Below are 22,122 nucleotides of genomic sequence, written 5' to 3'. Positions count from 1 at the left end.
TCTTTTCCCAAAGACAATTACCTAAGACCTTTAATACTGCAGATATGCTGAAAGAGAAAAAAGCTTATAAAATAGATGAGAGCAGAACCAAATATCCTATTTCCCCATTCATTCACTGCAGACTGTGTGCTTTTAGAACCCTTCTTTCTTAGTAAAGGCCATCATTATCAAGATGCTCTATCCTTCACTGGAGACTCCTGACACAGATGGCAGATAGTCATTAGCAAATTCCCCTTGGGTATGTCAAGGGGAAATAAAAAAAAACCAAAAAAACCCCACAGTAAGGACCAATGAACATAATATATACAGTGGAAGGGGAAACTAGGTAGGAGAAATTCCGCTACAACCACCACAAAATCCACACAAACTTTGGACATTTTATTGAGATGACATTATTGTAATGTCCCGAAGTAGCAGTTACTTTGAACAATGAAAAGAGCAGAGTGAATAATGAACTCTGTTCATTATCATGAAAAGAACAATATCAATTTGCAATTTAATTAAAAGTATCACTATATGAGCTTTAGCTTTCAAACTAGAAACACATTTTTCTGTTCTAAAATGTGTATCTGCTACCTTGTTTATGCCACATGCAAACAAGAGAGTAAACTAACTAAAGTTTACATAATGCATCCTTTGTTTGAGTGGGGTTTAGGTGAGGTTAGTTAAGCTAAAGCCCAACTGGAATTGAATCCGGCAAGGGATGTCGAAGACAAGAAGAAGGGCTTCTGTAAATATATAGGTAACAAAAGCAAAATCTGGGAAACGTGGGCCCATTGCTCAATGAGATGGGGGACCTGGTTACACAGGACATGGAAAAGGCTGAGGTACTGAATGCCTTCTTTGCCTCAGTCTTTACTAGCAAGACCGGTCTTCAGGAATCCCAGGTCCCAGAGACCAGGGGAAAATCTGGAGCAAGGAAGTACAAAGTCCTGCACCTGGGGATGAAGAAGCCCATGCACCAATGGCCACCCAGCTGGAAAGCAGGACCGGAGGCAATGGGCACAAACTGAAAGACAGGAGGTGCCTTCTGAACAGCAGGAAACACTTGTTACTGTGAGAGTGACCGACCTCTGGGACAGGTTGTCCAGGGAGGCTGTGGAGTCTCCATCCTTGGGAGATATTCAAAAGCCACCTGGACATGGCCTTGGGCAACTGGCTCTGGGTGGCCCTGCCTGAGCAGAGGGGTTGGGCCAGATGACGTCCAGAGGTCCCTTCCAACCTCAATCATTCTGTGGTTCTGTTTCTTATTACTTGGCCCCATTATTTACATTAACTGGCCCATAAGTCTGTTCATGCAGAAGAGCTTGAGGCACCAGGGCCTACACAATCAAGAAGAGAAACAAGAAGAATGCTGGTACTGACTGTATTTAAATGTGTAAGGTAAATAAAAAACGCCACTCTCCCTTAGGCTGTTATACTGATAGCTTAATTACAATAAAATAAATCTCTAAACCACAATTACCAGTTTGTTGTAGAGACCCAAGTCCTCTGGACTGCGCTTTGTTAGTTAAGCCAGATGACTTCTCAGTCCTGTGCAGAAAGTTAGAAATTCATCCATTTAAGAAACAAACAAGAACTTGAACTGCAACAATACAGAGTATTTTCCAAATCATAAAATTCTTGTCATGTCTTCAGTATATTCTGGTGACAGCTATTTTGTTTTTAAAAATACTACTTTGCTTCCATATTTTTGATTATACCAATCATAGGTTGCACTTAATTTAAAAATGTAAGGCAGAAGAATAATATAGGTTCAATTACTGCAATTAGCGTAGAGCAGATTTTCTTTTCCTAAGTTCTGAAGTTCCTTTCACTGCTGCTTTAAAATTCTTTGTTAAAATTATGTATCCATATTAATCTGTACATTATAGCAAGCTTCAGCAAGTTGCTTCTCCCTTTTACTTAGTATGGTATATGCAATTAGAGGACTAGAAAGGGAGCTCAAAGGTCAAAGGTTGTTTACCTCTTTCGTTCACAAAGGACCAACTATGTATATTATTTATCTCCCATATACACATACATGTCCCTGTATCTTATAACTATCTAAGTTTGCATAGGCTGTACTCTGCCAAACTTTCAGTGTCAGAGAATCCAGAAACTTCCCAGACAAGTTACTACGATATTTCCCTATGCTTACTTTTGGAAAGCTTTCCCTGGTGTCTAACTAAATTATTCTTGCCACAACTTAAACAAAAGTCTTCCTTTTTAGAGCCATCATGAGATGTAAAAAGGAATGGCATAATCCAACACTTCGTACATATTTGAAGACGCATATCTATGCTACAATTTCTTTTTTAAAAAATATAAGAGAATCTTATTTCTTCCAAACTTTTCTCACAGGTCATATTTTCTAGACTTCTCATTACCTTATTGATCTCCCCTGGTTTCTGCCTCACTATTTTGTATCTTTATTTTACTGCCATACCCAAAACTCAACATAGAAGTACAGCTGAGGCATCACTGATGTTGAGTCAATTGGAAGGATTAAGTCATATAGTTTGCAGACTATAATCAAACAATACCATTTCTCTTTGACTCTTCCACAACAGAATGAGTTGGCTGACTTACTTTTATTTCTGATTCACTATGTCCTTGCAGATTCTTCTCTTAGGACTTTTGCTTAACCATACTCTGCTGTTCTCCATACTTCGTTTTTGTAGTTGATTGTTATTAAGTACTAAGTGTTGCTTACTGAATGACACCCCTCTTCTCCCTTGACTACTACTCCAGTTTCTCAAGGCTGCTTTGGATATAACCCTGTTTTCCAGTACACTTGTCCCTCCTAACTTTGTTTCCTGCAAATTTAAAACCAATGTTTTCTGTTCCGGGTCTCTCTGCTCCTGCCATGAATGAAAATATTGAATGGAACTCAACCTACGCAAAGCACGTGAACAATAAATGGCACAATCAGACATAAGATTCCATTATCTCTTCTTTGTTAATAGATGAGAATTAGAAATGGATTCTTCTTTGTGGCTTCTTATTTCCATCACAGCTAAGCATGCTGTAGATATTCTGCAAGTTATACAATCTTAAATCATTAGGCTGTCTTGTTTTTACTGTGGGAATCCTTGTAATCTTCTCCCTTAGTGTCTGCTTTCTGTTCATTCCCATACTCTAGAACACATCAGTGGCAAAAGTATGCATGCTTTATAGATGACTTGCATGTTAAATACCATAAAATTGAAAAGTTACTAATAATTATGAAGTATATTAAATACTAAAATGACATCAGTTACCCAGGAATAGGCTTTCTTTGAGAGATTCTACTAGGAGGTTGTGGGGGCAGTGGTGGTGGGGTTGGCTTAGTTTGTGGAGGAGCTGGTTGCTGTTTAGATTGCTGGTTCAAAGCTTCTATAATGCTGGCTGTCTTTGCCACTGGAGGCGGTGGTGCTGGAGAAAGCACATCTATAGAAGAAAGAAAGATAGTGAAATGGAATTAAATGTCTATTTACCATTTTGTTTCTTGGGTTCTCATCCACAGGTTTTCCTGTTACGGGATTTACCCCCATCCAAGAAAAATGCTTTACTACATGTAATCAATAACTTAAAACAGAAAGCAATCCTTCCATTGGAAGGAGGACCTCTTTGGAAAGAGGTTTACCTTTTGTTTCACCTAGTCAAAGTCAGAGACCTCACAAGTACTTCAATTCATTCAAGCATTAAAGTACAAGCAAAGAAAATTCTTACCAAAGTCACTCATATTCTTGAAAATAGTAGAGCAGAATATATTTAATAAAGTGCTAATATTGTTTGCTCAATCAAGGCCTTCCGTTTGTATTATATGGAAAAGCAACAGAGTGAATAATATCTGAGAAATTTTATTTAGAGGAATGACTTTTCTTAAAATCCTGTTACGATTAACATCTAACTAACTTCACATTAGGTTTAGCAATTAATTCAAATTTCTATTGAATTCTTGAAACCACCACAACAGCAGCTGGCAATGCATTAAGATATCTTTTTGCATTCCTACGGTCTGCAAGAATCAAGCACAATGTGGAGACGTAGCCCCAGGCCTATATGTTACACTCATCTTTACAACTAGTGAGAAATGCAGCATTGAAACTCTATATAAAAGTGAAGAGCTCTTTAGCTCTAGCAATAGATAGTATTTCCTGTTGACCCTGCGCTACACCATACAGTCCTCACTGCAACATCAGAGAAGACAGTTCATACAAAGTTACTGGATGGGAACGATAGGCCAAAGCTACAGTCACCCAAAGAGGAAGTATGAGTTGTGGAAATGGAAAAATAAGCCAACCGTGATTAGATACAGCAGAAGGGAAAACAGGGGAAAGTGGAAACATACTTGTAGATGTTACACGCAATGGCGGCACAGGGGGATGAATAGCTGGTGGATCTGATGAAGACCTCTGCCTGCTTATACTTTCCACTCCTAAAGAATTTGTCTTCCACATTGCATTAGATGAAGAAATTGTCTGAATACCACTGCCAAGAACTGAAGGCTGAACTAAAAAGAGAGGAAAATACTGTATTATTATTATTGCTTACCCTAAGCACAAAGTGTTAATATTCACACCCGTGCTTTTAAAAATGGTGCCGCTATACCGCTATATTCAGCAATAGGAACCACTGCCATCCTGCTGGAATGCCAGAGCAGAAATGAGAGTCTGGTGTAAAAATTACAGAGACGTTTCTGGGTGAAGTCTTACTAACACTTTACCTAAGTAAAATTTGTTTCCAGTCAGTACTTTAAAATATGTCAACACTTGAAAAAGCAGAAATATCTCAACAAGACGACAGAAGGCGAGTCTTGCTACCTTCTTTAATCCCTGACTGATAGCTGTAATCTTCTCAGGTACTGCACGAAAAGGACCTCACTCTCGCATGAGCATTAGTGGACATTGCTGACTCAAAAGTGAAACATCAGTTTTGACCTGGAATTGACTTAAAACTGTAATTCTGAATTTCACCCAAACGAGAAGGTATAATAACTAGTCATGAAACTGTTACAAAGTACCACTTCTTCCGGGCCTCCTAAATGCCTCCATTCTTAGGCTGAAGAGCTGCCTCCCCATTTCATAAAAACACACTACAGGTTTTCTTCATAAAGCCAATATTTTACACACATCATGCCACTTCTCCCTACTCAGCACATAAGCATCATACTAAGAAAAGATGAAACAGAGTAAGGTATGAATAAAAATTAGGTTGCAGGGAAAAGCATAAAAGGCTCAGAAGACTTGGAGAACAGCCTAAAGCTAAGAGGATAAAGGAGTAATAATACACCATAAGCGTAACATCAACAACACCAGCAATCAATGAGAAGCTAAGATCAATGATACTATTATAGCTTTTAACTAAGAATATAAAATAATAGGCTAATACATTGCTAGAGTAAAGAAAATGAGCTAATAATCTAAGTCAGGCAGCATGCTTTCTTGGCGTGAGTTGCGCTATGCTGGTGCCAAGAAGTCTGGGGTTGGGAATGAAATTAAAATGACACTCCTTGAAAAGTGTCATTTCATCAAGGGCAAACAGTGGGTAAAATAGTATGGTTGGCCATGATTGAAATAATATCAAAGGGTAAAACAGTCTTTTTAACTATCCAATTTTATTTAGAGATAGAATCTAACAGTTAAACAGACTATGCAAGCTCCTTGGGAGAACTTTCCTGTTTGATGGTGGAAACATTCCTTTCCATCAAGTAAAAAAAGTGTCTAGATATTAAGCTTAGACTTCATGCGAAAATGTTAGATGAAAGGAATCCCACCTTGGTTAAGTTTTATATGCTGCTAAACTTCCCCCAGTCTCATGCTACCCTTTTAAAGTAATCCAATACCATGCTGTTCTATTGTTCTCAGTTTTTCTGCTGCCAAAATAACACATTTTAATCCAACTTTTATGCTGCAGCCATTCCTGGGAGACCAATAACTGACTTTTCATATTACACAGATGTTCAATTTGCCATCTCAGACACAATCACTGGTGTATGGAGCCTTGCATTCTGACCTCTGCACAGCGCTCCCAAAGGCAGAAGCCACTCACGTATGCCTAGAACATTGCCCGCTTGTATCTCCTCTTACGGAGTCTGAATTACAGCACCATAGAAAATCATGGGTTTACACAGTCATTTTTCTTGAATTGAACTTTTCATAAATTTAGGATCCATGAAAGCTGCTGGATTAATAAAGGTATTAAAATAATGAAATGCACCGAATATGTACTGTACACAGATTTCTCTACACTTCTTTAATATGATCCAAACAGATTACGTATGAAGAGAACAACGAAGTTCACAGCATCAGCTTTAATGGCAGATTTTGCAAGCACACAACCCCTTCTGAACCAGGATGAGACGTGCATTTTACATTGATCGGCTGATCAGGGTATAACCAGTAACTGGCAGTTACATTTTCAGTCAGCTAGCAGTTCTCTAAAATCATCCAGTTCTCCACATCATGACACTTACACTTTTATTTCAACAACCCTGAAGCATAGATTTATTAAGAGAAGACTGTGCAAGGTTAAAATCTCTCATGTTCTGCATACACTCTCCATTCTCCCAGGTCTTAAACAATTTTCCACAGCAGTCAAATGCTATTGAAATTGTACGTTTAAATGGAACTCTGACGATGAGATCTTCAAGAAACAGAAGTATGAGAAGACGGAATATAACCAAAAAAAAAATAAATGCTGAACTAAATTGACTGCAGCCCTCCTTTTAATAAATTGTTTAACTCTACTGAGGTTACCTGGGCATTGTTTTCCCAAACACTATGGTGTACTTTCTGCAGGTATACTGAAAATCGAACTCAGAAGAGGTTGTGCAGATTCACTTCAAATATATAAAAAGAAGTCATCAATAAACTGTTCCAATACTTACCCCTGTAAAATAACTGTAAAAGAAAACCTAAAAATGTAATAATAAAAAAAATGTTATGATCCAATTCTTCTAACATACAATGATGTTTTCCAGTTTTAGTACCTTTGCCAATATTCCTCGGAGGTAGAGGAGGTGCACTACTTGTAACAGGTACTGCAGGCTGAATGGTAGGTGGACTGCCACTGAGTATTGCTCCATATGTTTCATTCTGTAATATACTTGGCATAAATCCTCTTTGCTTATCCTTAGCAATGTTCGCTGCATCTCTTGCCAAAGATGCTACATTAGGCTGAAGCTGGTTTGATCCAAGTTGATAGAAGCTGACAGGCCTGTCCTCTCTCCGATTGGGACTGGGTTGCTTAAACACAATAACAAAAGTACTCACTGATACCACATTAGTTGTACTCATTTTATTTATTGGTTGATAGAAAGTTATTAGTTTCTAGAATGAAAATATGGCTTCTAAAATGCATTTTTGTTGTTTTTAATACATAATGTAAAACCTACATTCCACCCTCTTCAAGACAAGGCAACTGTGCACATTAACAAAAAAAAAAAAGATTAAATGTGAATTGCATTTCAAAACAATTATAATTTTCTCATTTTCTCCTGTAGTATACTCCTGTAGAATAATACTGTATCCTTATATACACAGGACTATACTCCTATAGATAGTCGATATAGATATTCAGACTGGATCAAGTAAAGTTTCCCTGCATCAAAATACCAGGCAATATTTTCAAAAGTAAATAAACAACTGAAGATCCTAAGCCTCATCTGAAGTTCAGCAGCATTAGATCCCGAATAGATGATCACAATCTCAAAAACTAGGCACAACTGCATCTAAGCATTCTACCTGTAGCTCAGCCTACGACAAATTAGGAGCCAAAACTTCTCATGAACTCGTTTTAGCTCATCAATATTGCCGGACAAGTTCAGGAGATTATTTCAATTGGCAGTTGGGATGGAACATTGTTCATCCCATGCACATTATCAAGTGAGATCTAATTAATTGCCTTTGAGATTTACAGCAAGTCATCTGCTTGCTATGCACACTTAGCATTACTTTTCCTGTTTCAACAGCAAGCATAGTAATTATTGTTACCAATGATAATTAAAATAGCTGGAGTTATAAATTCATGTGGCTGGTACAGGAATGGGTTATAACAATCCAGAGCTCAGAGAGCATAAATATGCATTTAGAAATAGTGTTAGATGAACATGTTGCTGATGTACTGTCTGTATGAAATTAAAATAACCATTTATAATAATATCTTTTAGGCAGAATAAAGATTTACACCAACAGTATCACAAACAAGCAATCGATTTTCCTCTGAATACATTCAGTGCTTACTTTGGATTGATCATGTAGGGCCTTTAAACATGTTATAGCACAGCATTATAGTTCAAAGATCTATCAGAATGATGTACGTGACAGCCATACGCATTAATCCCTACCTTTACTTTGGCTTAGCAGCCTCACTCCTCACTGGCTGACACTCTCCATTCCCTGACCTCTCCACTGTCCTGGTTCTGGTATTTGTTTCAGCCCACACTTGCTTCTGCTTTCTAAACCAGCAGAAAATTCTTTTTTGTTTTGTTGATTTCCTTCGGCTGGGGCTGCACGGCTAGAAGGCGCGTCCCCTGGGTGGTGGATAGGGGATCCCTCTCTGGAGGGTGCACCGGATAAAATTGAAGAAGGTGCCGCGAACCAACGCAGCCTAAGGGAAGGCCACCCTGACAGAAAAACCACTGGCCCTCCAAGTCATGGGGGTTGGGCAGGAGGCCAACTACCTCCTCCCGGAAAAAAAAATAAAAAGTTGCAGAAACGACGAGCATCAGAAATGGCGGGGATGGAGAAAATCGGTAACGAAGTGAGGAGGAGGAGATGGAACTGGATCGGTCGTGTCCTGAGGGGGAAACCGACGGAAGACTGCGCTGTGGCCCTTGACTTCAGAGCACGCAGCCGCGGACCGATCGAAGTGGAAGAACGATGTTCGCGCCTTGTGTGCCTCCTGGCACTGAGAGAATTCAGATTCAGATTTGTTGATTTAGCTTTTCACTGGTTCACCAAACTGAAACAGCTCAATACAGGGACAAATGTGTGCCAGTATGGAGGCACAGTATGGAGGTAGGACCAGGCAGCTGGGGTGTGGAACAGCAGCAGAAACTAGTTGGATTGTCTTAGCCTTCTTTCAGGTTAGACTCTCTCTTATACGAAAAATTCTGGACTAAAAGAACTTCAATATCAGACATGACCTTTTCTGACAAAGATTAGAAAATCTATTCAATTGCTTTACCAGAGAGAGAGACAAGCCCAATAGCGTGACATCTATAAACAGAATGCTGATGTGATCCTAAGCAACAGCAGTATTCACCAGTGCGTTCAATGTAGTCATAGACACTAGCCTGTGATTAATAGTCCTTAATCTCCTTTCAAAAGTCCCTGTCGTATAAGCCTATTAATAGTGGGCAGTGAAGTAGCAGTTTCATTACTTTAGCCTCATTGCTGAGTAGCAGATGATAACTTCCTATATGAGACGGAGCTCAGGGACTAGCCAAAAAGAGAACGCTCAACTGCAGAAGGCAACTGGCAACGATGAAGGAAGCGAGGGAAAAAACAGATGAAAAATACAAATTTAGAGTGTCCCAGAAAGGGATTTGCTAGATATCTAGCTGTAAAGTACCCAAGAGGTTTTACAGCTTGTAAAAAATTAAATTTCTAAAACATAACAGAAAGTTTCAAGCTGCTTTATCACAAAGGTCATAATTACTGCTGTTACTATCTGGATGGTGATAAAATATATAGGAATACATAAATTAGTCTCCAAAACATTAAACCAATTCAATGGTCTGATGGTCTAGCATTTTTAAAGACATTCTGTGAAGGCAAAGAAAATGAACCTATGACAGTCACGTTTTAATATTTCTGAAAACAAAGAAAAACCCAACACACAAGATTTGGTTTTACATTACTAATGAAGTATTAGCAATTCATGCCCTAGCTGAGATGGGGGACTTTGCAGGAGAAACATTAAAATGCTAGAACTTGTAGAAAGAAAAAAGTCAAATTTCATTATCCAGAGGAGAAAGGGTTTTTTGTTAGCTACTTTCAAGAGAAAAAAAAGGTTGTGCTAACATCTGAAGATTAACTAATATAAAGCCTATTGCGTATTTCTTTTATTTTATAAAGGAAGCAGAAAAGGCATAAGCAGTTATAACACCACACACACAAAAAGAACAAAAACGTGTTCAATACTTATATGGAATACTTCAGATTATGAAAGTTTCAATGTCATTAGTATTTAGGAGCCTATACATCATTTCAAATTACTTCGCCCCTAGAAATCCAAGCCATTTTCAAGTGTTGTTCAGGTATCAAAACATGGTAATTTGCTTCCTGTCTGTATGTTCAGGTGCTTAAATACTTTTTGAAGTTCGTCCCCAAATTGGGAAATTAAATTTTGAAAATGCAATGAAGTTCCTATGCTACTGGAATACTTTGTAATACTTGTAATATGACCATCCTTGGAGATATTCAAAAGCCATCTGGACATGGTCCTGGGCAACTGGCTCTAGGTGACCCTGCTTTAGCAGGGGATTAGACCAGATGACCTGCGGAGGTCCCTTCCAACCCCAACTATTCTGTGATTCTGGACCCGATAGCACCACAATACCACCAGAAATTTCAGGTATGAAAAGGGAGAAAACCAAAAATATTTTTACATGAAGATTCAGAATTAAGACCCTACTCTGCTATTAATGGACATAGCTTATTTAATGGACAAGTTTAGTTCCACTGAAGACACGCCAAGGCACAAACTGTTCCAAAATTAAAGCCATCAACTGGAGCTGTTTCACAAATGTGAGGAGATACTATAAGGTGCCTCTCTTTGTAAAGGCAATTTTCCTAGCTCATGTTAGTTCTGCTTCACCATCAACAGATCTAAATATTCTTGATGTATTGAAACAAATTATTGACTCCATTAAGAGAAAGATACCACATCTGGCTAATCGTAATTTGATCATCACCACACAGTCATATGTTTTATACCTTATATTAAAGAGAAAAAGAAAACCAACTATAATTTAAGGAACTAAAGTTTAAGGTACTACATTTTAATATAGCACTTTATTTCACAATGTCTTCATACTTATAGTAAAAAGTAGTATTATTGAAATCATTATGAACATTGTGCTTACACAGATATGTGTACAGAAATATAATAATGTACTGATACAAACCTGCAGCTTTTCATCCACATCATCATCACTTTCATCCAGATCTTCATGGAGTAACCGCCATTCATATTCTACATGAACGTGAGAATTAAATCTTCCGGACAGTGCTTGAGTAAGCTAAGGAAAAAAAAGATGACTGTTGACACCTATGTTAAGTGCAGTACTTACTTTAAAACAACATATTTAAAACCAAACAAAAACCACATACAGAAGAAACCTTGGCTTCCAAGTACAGATATTACTTTTATTTTAAAAACAGATTTCAGTAATCTGGAAAGTTACTGCACTGGGGTAAGTTTAAAGAATTAAGCCCTGTGACCAAACACAACACAAATAAATCAAAAGCAACTAGGCTTTTCATTAACCATTGTAGGTCCGTTCTCCATTTTCTGACAATAAGCACCACATCCTATTTGCTTTGATTTAGAAACAGCAAGTCAAAGAAGCCTCGACCCCACTAATCCATTTTTCTTGCTTACTAAAAGTAGTGATGGTAGCCAACTTCTCTTCACAGAATCACAGAATGGTTTGGATTGCAATGGACATTTAAAGACCATCTAGTCCACCCCCCCGCCATGGGCAGGGACATCCTTCACTAGATCAGGTTGCTCAAAGTCCCATCCAACCTGACACTGAGCACTTCCAATGATGGGGCATCCACAGCTTCCCTGGGCAACAAGAGCATGGCCTTTATCCATGGCCTTCACCCATAAAAAGTACTTCAGTGATTAGATTTCAACGGGGTGTCAGACACTTGTGGATCTGGGACTAATAGATCAAACAGAATCATGCCCTGTCCCCAAGAAGTTTAGCATTTCCAAGTAATCTAAAAAGAAATATAATTTTCTTCCTAAAAGCATATAACTTGATATAAGCATATAGCTATTTCTAAGCATACAACTATTCCGTCTGGAATTTATTTGTTGTATATTCAACTGTAAACTGTTAAATATTCAGACATGATTCTGCTTACAAATGCACAAACACATAGAAAGATGCAGCACTTACCAGCTCTTCACAGTGAGTATGTTTTAAGCGTTTAGCTATATCAAGCGGCGTCTCTCCTGATTCATTAGCTATATTACAGCAAGAAAAGAAAGTTATGATGATAGGCGTCACTATTAACATGTCCATTACTAAAGATAAAGACAAACCTGCAGGAACATAGCGAAGTACTAGACCAACACACTCTAAAATTAATCTCTTTCCTTCATATGTAGCTCCACCTCTGAACACGACAAGCAGTAGCAACTCAACACACCATATATATCGAATGAAAGCCATGAAATGGCAGTATAAAACTCAGCAATAAGGTATCAGTTGAAAATCTTGGTACTTATCTAAATTTGTTTAAAAAGCAAGTGTAATGTATAAGTCAATTTTAAACTTGAAATAAACAGTGAATTTTGTTTTTTTAATAATGAAGATTATATTCACAGAATTATGATAAACAATTGGGGGGAAAATGCACTTATTCCACCTTCACTGTTTCTTATCTGAAGCAGTGACAAATATGAAATTGAAGTACACATTACCCTTTTACCTATTTCAATAGAAGCCTTCCCTCTCAGCAGCAGTTTGAGGCACTCAACGTTGTCCGTCAGACAGCAGTAATGCAGGGCTGTGCTACCTTTACATGTTTGCTTATCTAGATTGCCACTATTGGAGCACAAGAAAGAAGAAGAAAGCTGATTAAACTTAGTTTCCTACCCTATATTAACAAACCTCTCTCATGACAAGATTTTCAAAGAATAAAATTAAATTTCCAAATACTAGAATTAGTTTTAGTATTTGTATTCATTACGTATTTATATTACTTGACATAAAAGCAGTACCAATAACATTTTAATAGCTTTCCATACACTTACCTGTTCTGCACTAAAAAGTCAACTATGTGAAGGGATGTTCGATCAACTGACCTAACAGCAAGGTGAAGCGCTGTTTCATCTTGCTCCTAAGAATAAAATAAAAGAACAGATTTATTTCTTCTGATCTACAGAGAAGCAGAAATTTTATCAAGACATGAATTAGATCAATTAAAACATTTAATTTCAAAATATTCAGACATGCTACCATCAAAACTTCTCTTGTGAAGACTTTTATTGCTTCCCTTTTTTTCCTTTAAAGTAAACAAATAAATTGGTTGAAAACAAATAGATTCTTGAATGATTTAATGTTTAATGTGTTAATACATTTAAAATGTGATAATATTTTGGAAACAATTTTAGATTAAACTATTTAATAACCTCTTTTGTTATTGTTAAATTACACCATCAAAAGGACAAGTGTTCAGAACAGTGTTTCAAATCTTATTTTCAAATAAGAAAATAGTCCTTTTTAATTAATGAAAGCATATTGCATTCAACAATTTGTCTAATAAAATTTACAACACTTACATGACCATTGGCCAGTGGAATTTTTTCTGTGAGATCCACACCGTCAGCATAGACTTGGACTAGTCCAAGAATGTCTCTTGATTTCACTGCTTCACAAAGAGCATGTAATTTAGCTGCATTGTCAGCATGCTTTTTCCTTGCATATTTTCTCTCAATATACTTGGCAGTAATATAATCTTTTCTTGCATTCCTGAAATTGAATATAATTTACTTCTATAGCTTTTAGCAGAAGATACACATTAGAATTTCCATAAATACATGCAAGTAATTTGAAATAAAATCTGGGAAAGACTATTTCTCATTCATTATGATAATTTTTCTTTTTAAATATGCATGCGAGACATGCAGTCTTGTATTTCCAGTATGAAATGTAGCTGCAGAAGATGAATCAAATATCCAATATGAAGACAAACCATGAATTTTCCTCTCTGAACTCTGGTGTGAAGTTGAGATCAAGATTACCCAGCTCAATGTACTGAAGATACATCAAAGCTTCATAATGCTGGTTTGCCAGCAGCAGCCTGGCAGGTTTATGTTTACCTGACTTGTACTCCTACACATGCTGAAAAGGGATGGAAGTCATGGGACAGAAAAATCTGTCTTACACCTCTGCACAGACTATCCAGGCCTTGGATTTGCATTCACAGCAGTGAGTATGTTCTGTAAAGCAACTCTTCACCACAACCGTAACAGTGAGTTTTTAGTTTCGCCTCTAAACTGAGGTGAAAACTTAGTACACTTGAATAAGCACATCAGTTATCACTTTTGCTGTTGATACCCGACTAACAAATCACTACTCCTCTTCCCATCACAATAAGACAGGTGCTTGCGTGTCTCCCAAAGGCATAACTCCTTACCAGCTCTTGGGATGTACACAACGTTTCACTGAAGACGTTTAGCAAAGCCGTACTTTATCACCTAGATACTATATAATGGGCAAAAAGAAAAAAATCCAAATAATAATAAATTGAATCAATGGGTAGCTCTTGTTCCTAAAGCATATGACAGTATTCCTTCATAGTTTTTAAAAAAAGTGTTTGTCTTCAGGTTCTCATTTCATTAAAAAAACCCAAATTTGATATGTAGATGTATCAAATGAAATGATTTTTTTAAAATATCATTTTTAGAAGTCTTCTTATGCTATTGATTTAGCATTCAGTAAAATTATTAGTAATTTAAATTAGTAATATTAATATTCTGTATTATTACTGAAAGTGGAGGTCAAAAATAATTTAAACTGCATGGTTTAACATTGATTCTGTCAGAATGGTGAAAGTCCAGATAATGTAAAATCAGCTTCATTCAAAGCCAATTCTTCTGGGTTTGTTTCTGTATCATTTACTAGCTCTTTTACGATGGAGTAGTATCCAGCCAAGTAGGCAGCTGTCCTTGTTGTGTCTCTGCCATCGCAGTTCAGTGCTTTCGAGGAATTCAATTGAATGTTCTGTCTTTATTCCACAGTTACGGACTTAAGTCCTAGGTATAGTTTCTAAACACTAGGTGTTCAGTATCTTTCAGGTAAAATGCGTACCTTATTCCAAATTCTATTTTGTGTTTAAATAGCACAAAATTAACAGCTTTGTTTTTAACCTCTACCCTTGTGTGTCTTTAAAATTCCCAACAAGTCATGTTTAATTTGTTTCTGTCCCACACAATCATGATTCAGAGAGTTGGCAAAATAATGCTTATTATTAGGGAAGGTACAATCAGATAAAGTTCAATAAAACAGACAGGCAAAGCATCAGAAAAAACATTTACTCCTTGGCTATAAGGCTATATATAAGACATCATATATCTTCCATGGCCTGCTGGTGCAAGCCATAATGGCACAACCCATTAGCAATATTAAATGCTTGCCTTTTTCAGAAGTAGTGCCTCTTTACTTACATATCGCTGCTTGGATTAGGTTTGACCATCTCATCAACTGGCAGACAGAATTCCATAATCTCATTAAACCCAGCATTCCCAATATTCTTTGCAAGCTGTCAAAAAAAAAAATCCACAGGTCACTTAAACATGTTCAGGCCACGCACATACTAGTGGGAGGACAAGGGAAAAAGGGAGTTGGGACTTCTTGCTTCTGATTCCTAGTTCTGCTACTATGTCAGTGATCATGAACAGATCAGGCAGATTTTGGATGTCAGTCTTCAGCTGCAATTTAATACACAAACAAGTAACTGCAGAATAATCCATCAAGACACCAGTTCATACAATAAATGCAAAATACTTCATGCTGGGTATGAACACACAGATGAACTGTCACAGAGGAGCTGATATGTGGTAACGTCTTTGTGTAGCAAAGCTGAATAAGTTTTCTTCCTTTGAGGATTAAAGTTCTCTTCTAAAATAATGCTAAATAATTAATGGGATAAGCATTTGTGAAGTCCTTCAATTTTTAATCTGAGGCACATTTATATGTCAAACAGCTGTGTTCTTTCAAAAAGCAACCAAGAGTAAAAAGACTTGGAAACACCAAAAATACGAAGCCTCTACTAATTTGAATTCTAAGATCAGGCAAAGTTTACAGTAAGACACTATGTTCCAGGAAGTTCCCTTAAACTTGAAGAATTAAGCTTTCTTAAATTATGTTTATCCAGAGGCAACTTTCAAGATTGGCAAAACACATTGTTGAAGTGAAAAAAATATACTTCTGTTGGAAGTATTTTACAGTACTATTTTTAAGTTAATAAAAGCAATTTGATTACCAAAAGTTCCGATGTTCCCAGCACATCTAATGTAAGTGATTGCATTCTGGAATAGTGAACACCAAGTTCTCTATGGATTCCTGAGCATTCAATGCAAGTTAGAATTCCCAAATTTGTTGAAAGCCAGGTAGGATCTGAAACAGAAAGCACCCACAGAATTAAAATTTATTCAGGTAATTATTTTATTCTAGAAAACACAGTATACAGAAATGACACTCTGTAAAATAAGACTCCTGTATGTGAATTATCAGGTTTTTTAATTTATGTCTTTACATTTACTCTACTGGGAAACACAAACCAGGATTTTTTTAATGGCGAAAGAAGTGAAGATGCAATTTTTTTTTTTTTTTATAAAGGACATCGCCCTCCGAGGGAGCTGCTCAAACAGTCCAGTTTGTCATTCTCCACATGGCTTTCAGGAACTGCATTTTTCCACCACCAATATAATGGTGTCACGTTCTTGACTAGGGGGTATAGGTGCAGTTCAAATTGAAATAACAATGCCTACAGTTTGTTTTTTTTTTTATTATTTCAAGTATAGACTTCAGGCTAAGTGAAGCAGCAGTGATTCTGAAGTATACATACAGCACTACACTACAATGGATTCTCACTCAACTTTTTCAAAGATACTAAGGCTCATCCCTCTCCTTCGTTACCCTTGCTTGTCTTTTCTCCTGGTATTTTGCATTCTTGCTATAATATTCCCGCATCTTCCAGACAAATAATTAAATTTCTGAAGATTTAGACAGCTTAGAAATTAATTTATTTGATAGAGGTTTGGTAGCAGCTATTTAGAATCTTCTTCCTTAAAGACAGCAAGATTGACTCTTCCCATAATTTTACACAGTATCTATTGCTGGAAGTTACTATTGATTTATAAAGTGCATACAGCTTCAGATCTGATGTTTTCAGCTACAGTTTCAGATTAAAAAAACCTAAGTCCTGCAGTGCCTCTGTAACATGAAAGAACACAAGAAACAGCAGGATTTAAAAAATAATTTGAAGAGGATTAAAGTAGAAAATCATTGATCAACAAAACCAATGCTGCAAACCATAGTCAGCAGGTGCATTCTTTTCCAAATGAGCACAGTCTTAAGACATAATCCCTGGCTCACTCTCAAAGTAAAACATAAAAAGTTTGTTTGTTTGTTTGTTTGTTTGTTTAAAAAAAAAAAAAAAAAAAAAAAAAAGCTGTATTAGAAAAGTGCTTGAAGTATCTTACTGCTGTCCAGTTTTACCTAAACCTTATGTAAAATACAGGCTAATAAAATAAGTTCAAATGATTTACATAAGCAAAAGTTACAATTAGCAAAATACATGGGAGAAAAATAAGCTTCTTTGGAACTTTTCTCCCCACTGACAATATGCATATAGCAAATCAATCTTTCTAAAGTAGTGCAATTAAATTGTTAGCATATTCTACTATGTGTATAACCTTTGTGAGATAAGGAGTAAAAGTGAAAGCATAAAACATCAGCTTAAATACTCTCATGAGACACAGAATTTTTACCAATTAGAAATATGCTTAATTGAGTCACCTTGTGCTCCACAGTCACAACACACATCATTTCCAGTCATCCTCTGGACTTCAGATATAATTTCTTTTGTCAGTTCCTGGACAATATTATTTTCTCCTGTGTTATCATCTCCTTTGAATGCATTATTTAAAGCTTCCTCTTTGCTGTTTTGTAGAACAGATGTCCATCTAAAATGGCAGCAATATTTTGCTATTAAATGTTTCGGCACTTCTAAAGTTCAAGGTAATGTCTCTGTATAACACCAGTATCAGAAATAAAATTAGCAAAGTAACTCACATTTGACATTCCTGTTCATCCTCTGCTTGAAAGTGGTACGTCCTGTCGTCTGCATAATAAATAATTCACATACTGATTTAAAAAAATGATTGAAAAACTGATTTTGCAGAAATCTCTCATAAAAATCTAAAATTAATTGATGTATGACTCCTGAGGTCTCTAGTGTCATCACTGGAGTGTTGAGGGCAAAAAGTCTATTTAGCAAGTTTCACTCATGCAAACTACAGTTCATCTATGTTTATACCTATGTTTACACAAGGTGGTTTGTTGCTCTTCAAACAGAAACTGTTTTCTTCAGTGCTGTGCTTCTATCACAGAAGCAGCAGGAGAGCACAATAATTTTTCCATGTTCTAGACATAACCTCAGTAATCACAAGTCTAAAGTTCTGCTGAGGGTGGTGGTGTGTGTCACTAAAATATGGACCCATATTTGAGTTTATCTGTGTATATAAGAAAGATTTAAAGTTTCCAAATGAGCCCTTAAAACCACAGTAATCAAAACTGACAAAACAAATTTGACAGACACAAAGGCCAAACTACAATCAGGATAAGCCCCAAGCTGTTTCAATTAAATCAAGCTAAAAATTTTCAGTTTATTACTACTTTTGTAATTCTAAGCATTGTTATCATAGTGTACTACCAAAGAAAAAAACATAATACATCTTAAGTCTATGAAACAAATGAGATATGATAGAGTTTGGTGATTGAGCTGGAGTTAAAATTAGTATAGTTGAGGAGAAGAACAGAGGTAAAGCTACTGGCAAAAAGATATTCTAGGTTGAAAATTCCTAAAGTTTGAAAAATATTGAGGCAAAAGGTAGTAAAAGATAGTTTCAAACATGGACAATGTTAAGAGAGTGAGGATACATCAAAGGACAGAAAGGAAAGTGCTAGATAAAGAATAACTGATTTTATCTTGCCATGATACAGCAATTTGGAGTTTTTGAAAAACAAGGAATGTTTTTAAACTCTATAGTAAAACAAAATGAAAAAGTGATCTGGAGAAGGCTAAGAAGCCAGTTACGCCTTGTCATATGTATGATGGGACAAATGATAATGCTGTGATAAGTTGATACTGGACAAAATGTGACATGGTAATCAACAAAGAAAGAAAGTGCAAAAGTAAACAGGGAAGACCACTTGCTTCTGCAGAAATGGAAAAGCTGTATATTGCATACATGAGTACTAGTCTATTAATGTAAGTAACATATCTTACATTTACAAATAGAAAAGAACTTTATACTCCGACAAAGGAACAAATGAGGAATAGATTTACATTCTTCTCCCCAAATAATTTGAGATATATATTTTAGTATTTTAGTAATGTATTTTTACTGAGCCCATAAATAGAATACTAAAATGTCCCAGTGATAAAACAAAGGAAACATTCTACTATACAATCTTGTATCATTCCATTCAGTTCCCAAAATTATTCCGTTTTGGTATTTTTAATATGTAGACTCTTTATCTCACCTTTATGTCTATTATGAGATAACAAAACTAAAAAAAGTTTTCAGTATTTTATTCACAGTTACATAGCAACCACTTAAATTTTATGAAGTTTTGTCATGTTTCAAAAGCTGCATCTGATCTTGTACAAAAGCCATAACTTTCCAAGATGATCACCTATGACATTTTCAATATAAAGAGTGATATCACAGTAAAAATATTGTTACTCTATTGTAAGGCAGCACAAAATTATATAGAATGAAGGAGTAAAGATAGCTTTAAAAACAAGTGGCTTTCCAAAGAAACAGCTATAGTTAGTTGCATTATGCTAAAATAAGTTAAATGGTAAATTGTCCTGGGAAGGGCATTTTATAAAGGGACGCATTCTACAATTGCAAAAATGTTTAAGTGAATTATTGACACATCTACAGAAATAATGCAAAACCCTTTGATATTAGCTGCAAGTAAAAAGACCTAAACAACAAACCTACGTGATATGAGGTCAAAACATTTTTTCTCCTCTGGGTTTGTTTTCACTTGGCAGGTTAATAGATTGAGCTTTGCTGGAGGTCGGTTAGCCTATTTGAAGATAAAGCATACACATTTTAGTATATTGATACTGACTGAGCCCGGCAGTCCAAAAACATAGGATAACATCCCACTGGCAAAAAAGACTTGACAAACAGCTGTTACTTTAATTTTTAATAGACCCAGATTTTGATTTATGTTTTCTTCTCCATAATGGTTTGTAAATTTGTACATTTTCTTATATTTCGCTATTTTGTTCACTGATAACTGCATAGACCCTAGAATTTTGAAAGGGGAGAGGGGTAAAATCACTTTAATTATCAGTACTCTGACCACCTTACCATTAACACTTATCTGAAGGAATCAGGTATGACAGAGACAGATTAATTTTACCTAAGTTTAATCCTCTAACATTTAGAAATTTAGTTTAAAAAAGTTAGTTATCTAGGTTTTCAATAATCGAATACTTTGAAGAATAATAATGATTAAGAAGTTTGCACAGAGAAGTATTGCAACAAACATGCAAAACTAAACTGAGATAGTTCATTACCAAAAAATGTAGTGAAATAAAATATATTGTATAATGAATATTCTCTAATATAAAGTGGCAATGTTTTACAAAAAGCAAAATGCACACACAAACTTCATTTTGAAAAAGTCTCATAAAGGCTACAAAGACTTTTCAAATAGCACCTCTGCGCTAATCTCTTCATTCCCTTAACCCACCTGTCCTACAGACCTGGGGTAGGAGGTAGTAAGATGTTATGTTCGCAACCTTGACTTAAGGAATGGTTTGCACTTGCTACAATGGATAACTAGTTTCACTCTTCTTCTAGAATAATTAAATCAGAATGCAGATTTAACTAGAGAGGCTCTGCTCTAGACAATATAATCCGAAAAATAATAATTTAGATCATTAGGAAAGTGCTATTATAAAGATAGCAATATACATAAACACATTACCATACTTATTGTTGCATTCTAACAATTTTAATCTATCAAGTTGCTAAAACAAGATTTCATCATCTAAGCAAGAACTATTATGAAATGAAGCTGAACTACCACATAATGTAATTAACTTGCAATGAATCATAAGAAATGTACATCTTCTCAATCTCTTCTAAATTTATTGATGAAAACATTTCATTCAAAAAAGAAGGGAGAACAAGTCTGAAGAGTACAGATTTCCTTGAAACAATCTGATAAAATGATGCAGCTGGCCAAAAAAGAACAACATCATTATGTCTGAAGACCAGTAAAAAATTAAAACCATGGAGAAACATAAGAAGGGAAACAATTACGTATTTTTTTCCTGTTAAAAAAAAAAAAAAAGAAAAAAAAAAGAAAAAATAATCACAGTGTCCTTGAAAAACAGCATGCTCATGCTTTGCCCAACATAAGCAACAGCCATAACAAAGCCATGCATGCTTTGAAACAACAAACCTGCAGGTCACTTGTTGGGCAATGTAAAACAAATTGTACCCAAGAGAGGTTTTAGAGGCAGCAAGATGACAATTAATTGACAACCACATTGTATTCTCTGCCTAGTAAATAGCTTTTCAAATTCCAGACATACCTTTTAGTAGTAAAAGTGCATACAGTTTTCATTATTTTAGCCTATCAACAACAAGAGTTCTTTGTAACTAGAAGCATATGAGAAAACATGTTGAAAATGCCAGCTTGGGCCCATTTTCTTGGTTATATTTAAATATATTTAATATCCGTAGCACTAAAGTTTCCAGTGTTTACATTTTTAATGTAACTGTTTGTCCAAGAAGCGTGCAGAAGCTGCCTATAATGAAAATACAAAATAAAGCAAAAAAAAAAAAAAAATCAAAATATAAGTATTTGGTAAACAAGCCACTGGGCAACTCATAGATACCTTTCTCACAGGGTCTACGAGAATGTAAAAATGCAAGTAAATTCAGGTTAAGAAAGAATCCACTTGCCTCGGGACTTTGGATCTGAAGTGCATTCAAGGATCTAACTAGTTTTCTATAACTTATGAAATATGAAGTTGTAAATGGATCTAAAATCACTAAAATGCTTCAGAGAGGTCTGAAGGACCAATATACACAGAACTCATCTCTCTGGATAGGAGAATGAAGCATAAGAACTCCGTATCAGGATCTGAG

The 22,122-nt window shown here is 35.9% G+C and overlaps 1 protein-coding gene across 1 annotated transcript in view; it reads right to left on the bottom strand.

Annotated features, from left to right (window-relative positions):
- The window catches only part of ASAP2 (ArfGAP with SH3 domain, ankyrin repeat and PH domain 2), a gene marked incomplete at its 5' end in the record, with an annotated part of 93,500 nt that overhangs the window by 5,665 nt on the left and 65,713 nt on the right, over positions 1 to 22,122 (bottom strand). Inside the window, 14 exons of the mRNA XM_082306242.1 lie at positions 1,466 to 1,533; positions 3,243 to 3,411; positions 4,316 to 4,465; positions 6,956 to 7,211; positions 11,102 to 11,212; positions 12,104 to 12,171; positions 12,639 to 12,754; positions 12,964 to 13,049; positions 13,492 to 13,681; positions 15,379 to 15,473; positions 16,197 to 16,330; positions 17,735 to 17,901; positions 18,011 to 18,059; positions 19,951 to 20,038. Of these exons, the coding sequence (XP_082162368.1) occupies positions 1,466 to 1,533; positions 3,243 to 3,411; positions 4,316 to 4,465; positions 6,956 to 7,211; positions 11,102 to 11,212; positions 12,104 to 12,171; positions 12,639 to 12,754; positions 12,964 to 13,049; positions 13,492 to 13,681; positions 15,379 to 15,473; positions 16,197 to 16,330; positions 17,735 to 17,901; positions 18,011 to 18,059; positions 19,951 to 20,038 (1,747 nt within the window). The remainder of the gene's footprint in view (positions 1 to 1,465; positions 1,534 to 3,242; positions 3,412 to 4,315; positions 4,466 to 6,955; positions 7,212 to 11,101; positions 11,213 to 12,103; positions 12,172 to 12,638; positions 12,755 to 12,963; positions 13,050 to 13,491; positions 13,682 to 15,378; positions 15,474 to 16,196; positions 16,331 to 17,734; positions 17,902 to 18,010; positions 18,060 to 19,950; positions 20,039 to 22,122) is intronic.

Source organism: Platalea leucorodia (assembly GCF_965183815.1).
Source record: "Platalea leucorodia genome assembly, chromosome: 3".
Taxonomy (NCBI): Eukaryota; Metazoa; Chordata; class Aves; order Pelecaniformes; family Threskiornithidae; genus Platalea; species Platalea leucorodia.
This window is presented reverse-complemented; position numbering and strand designations above follow the sequence as displayed.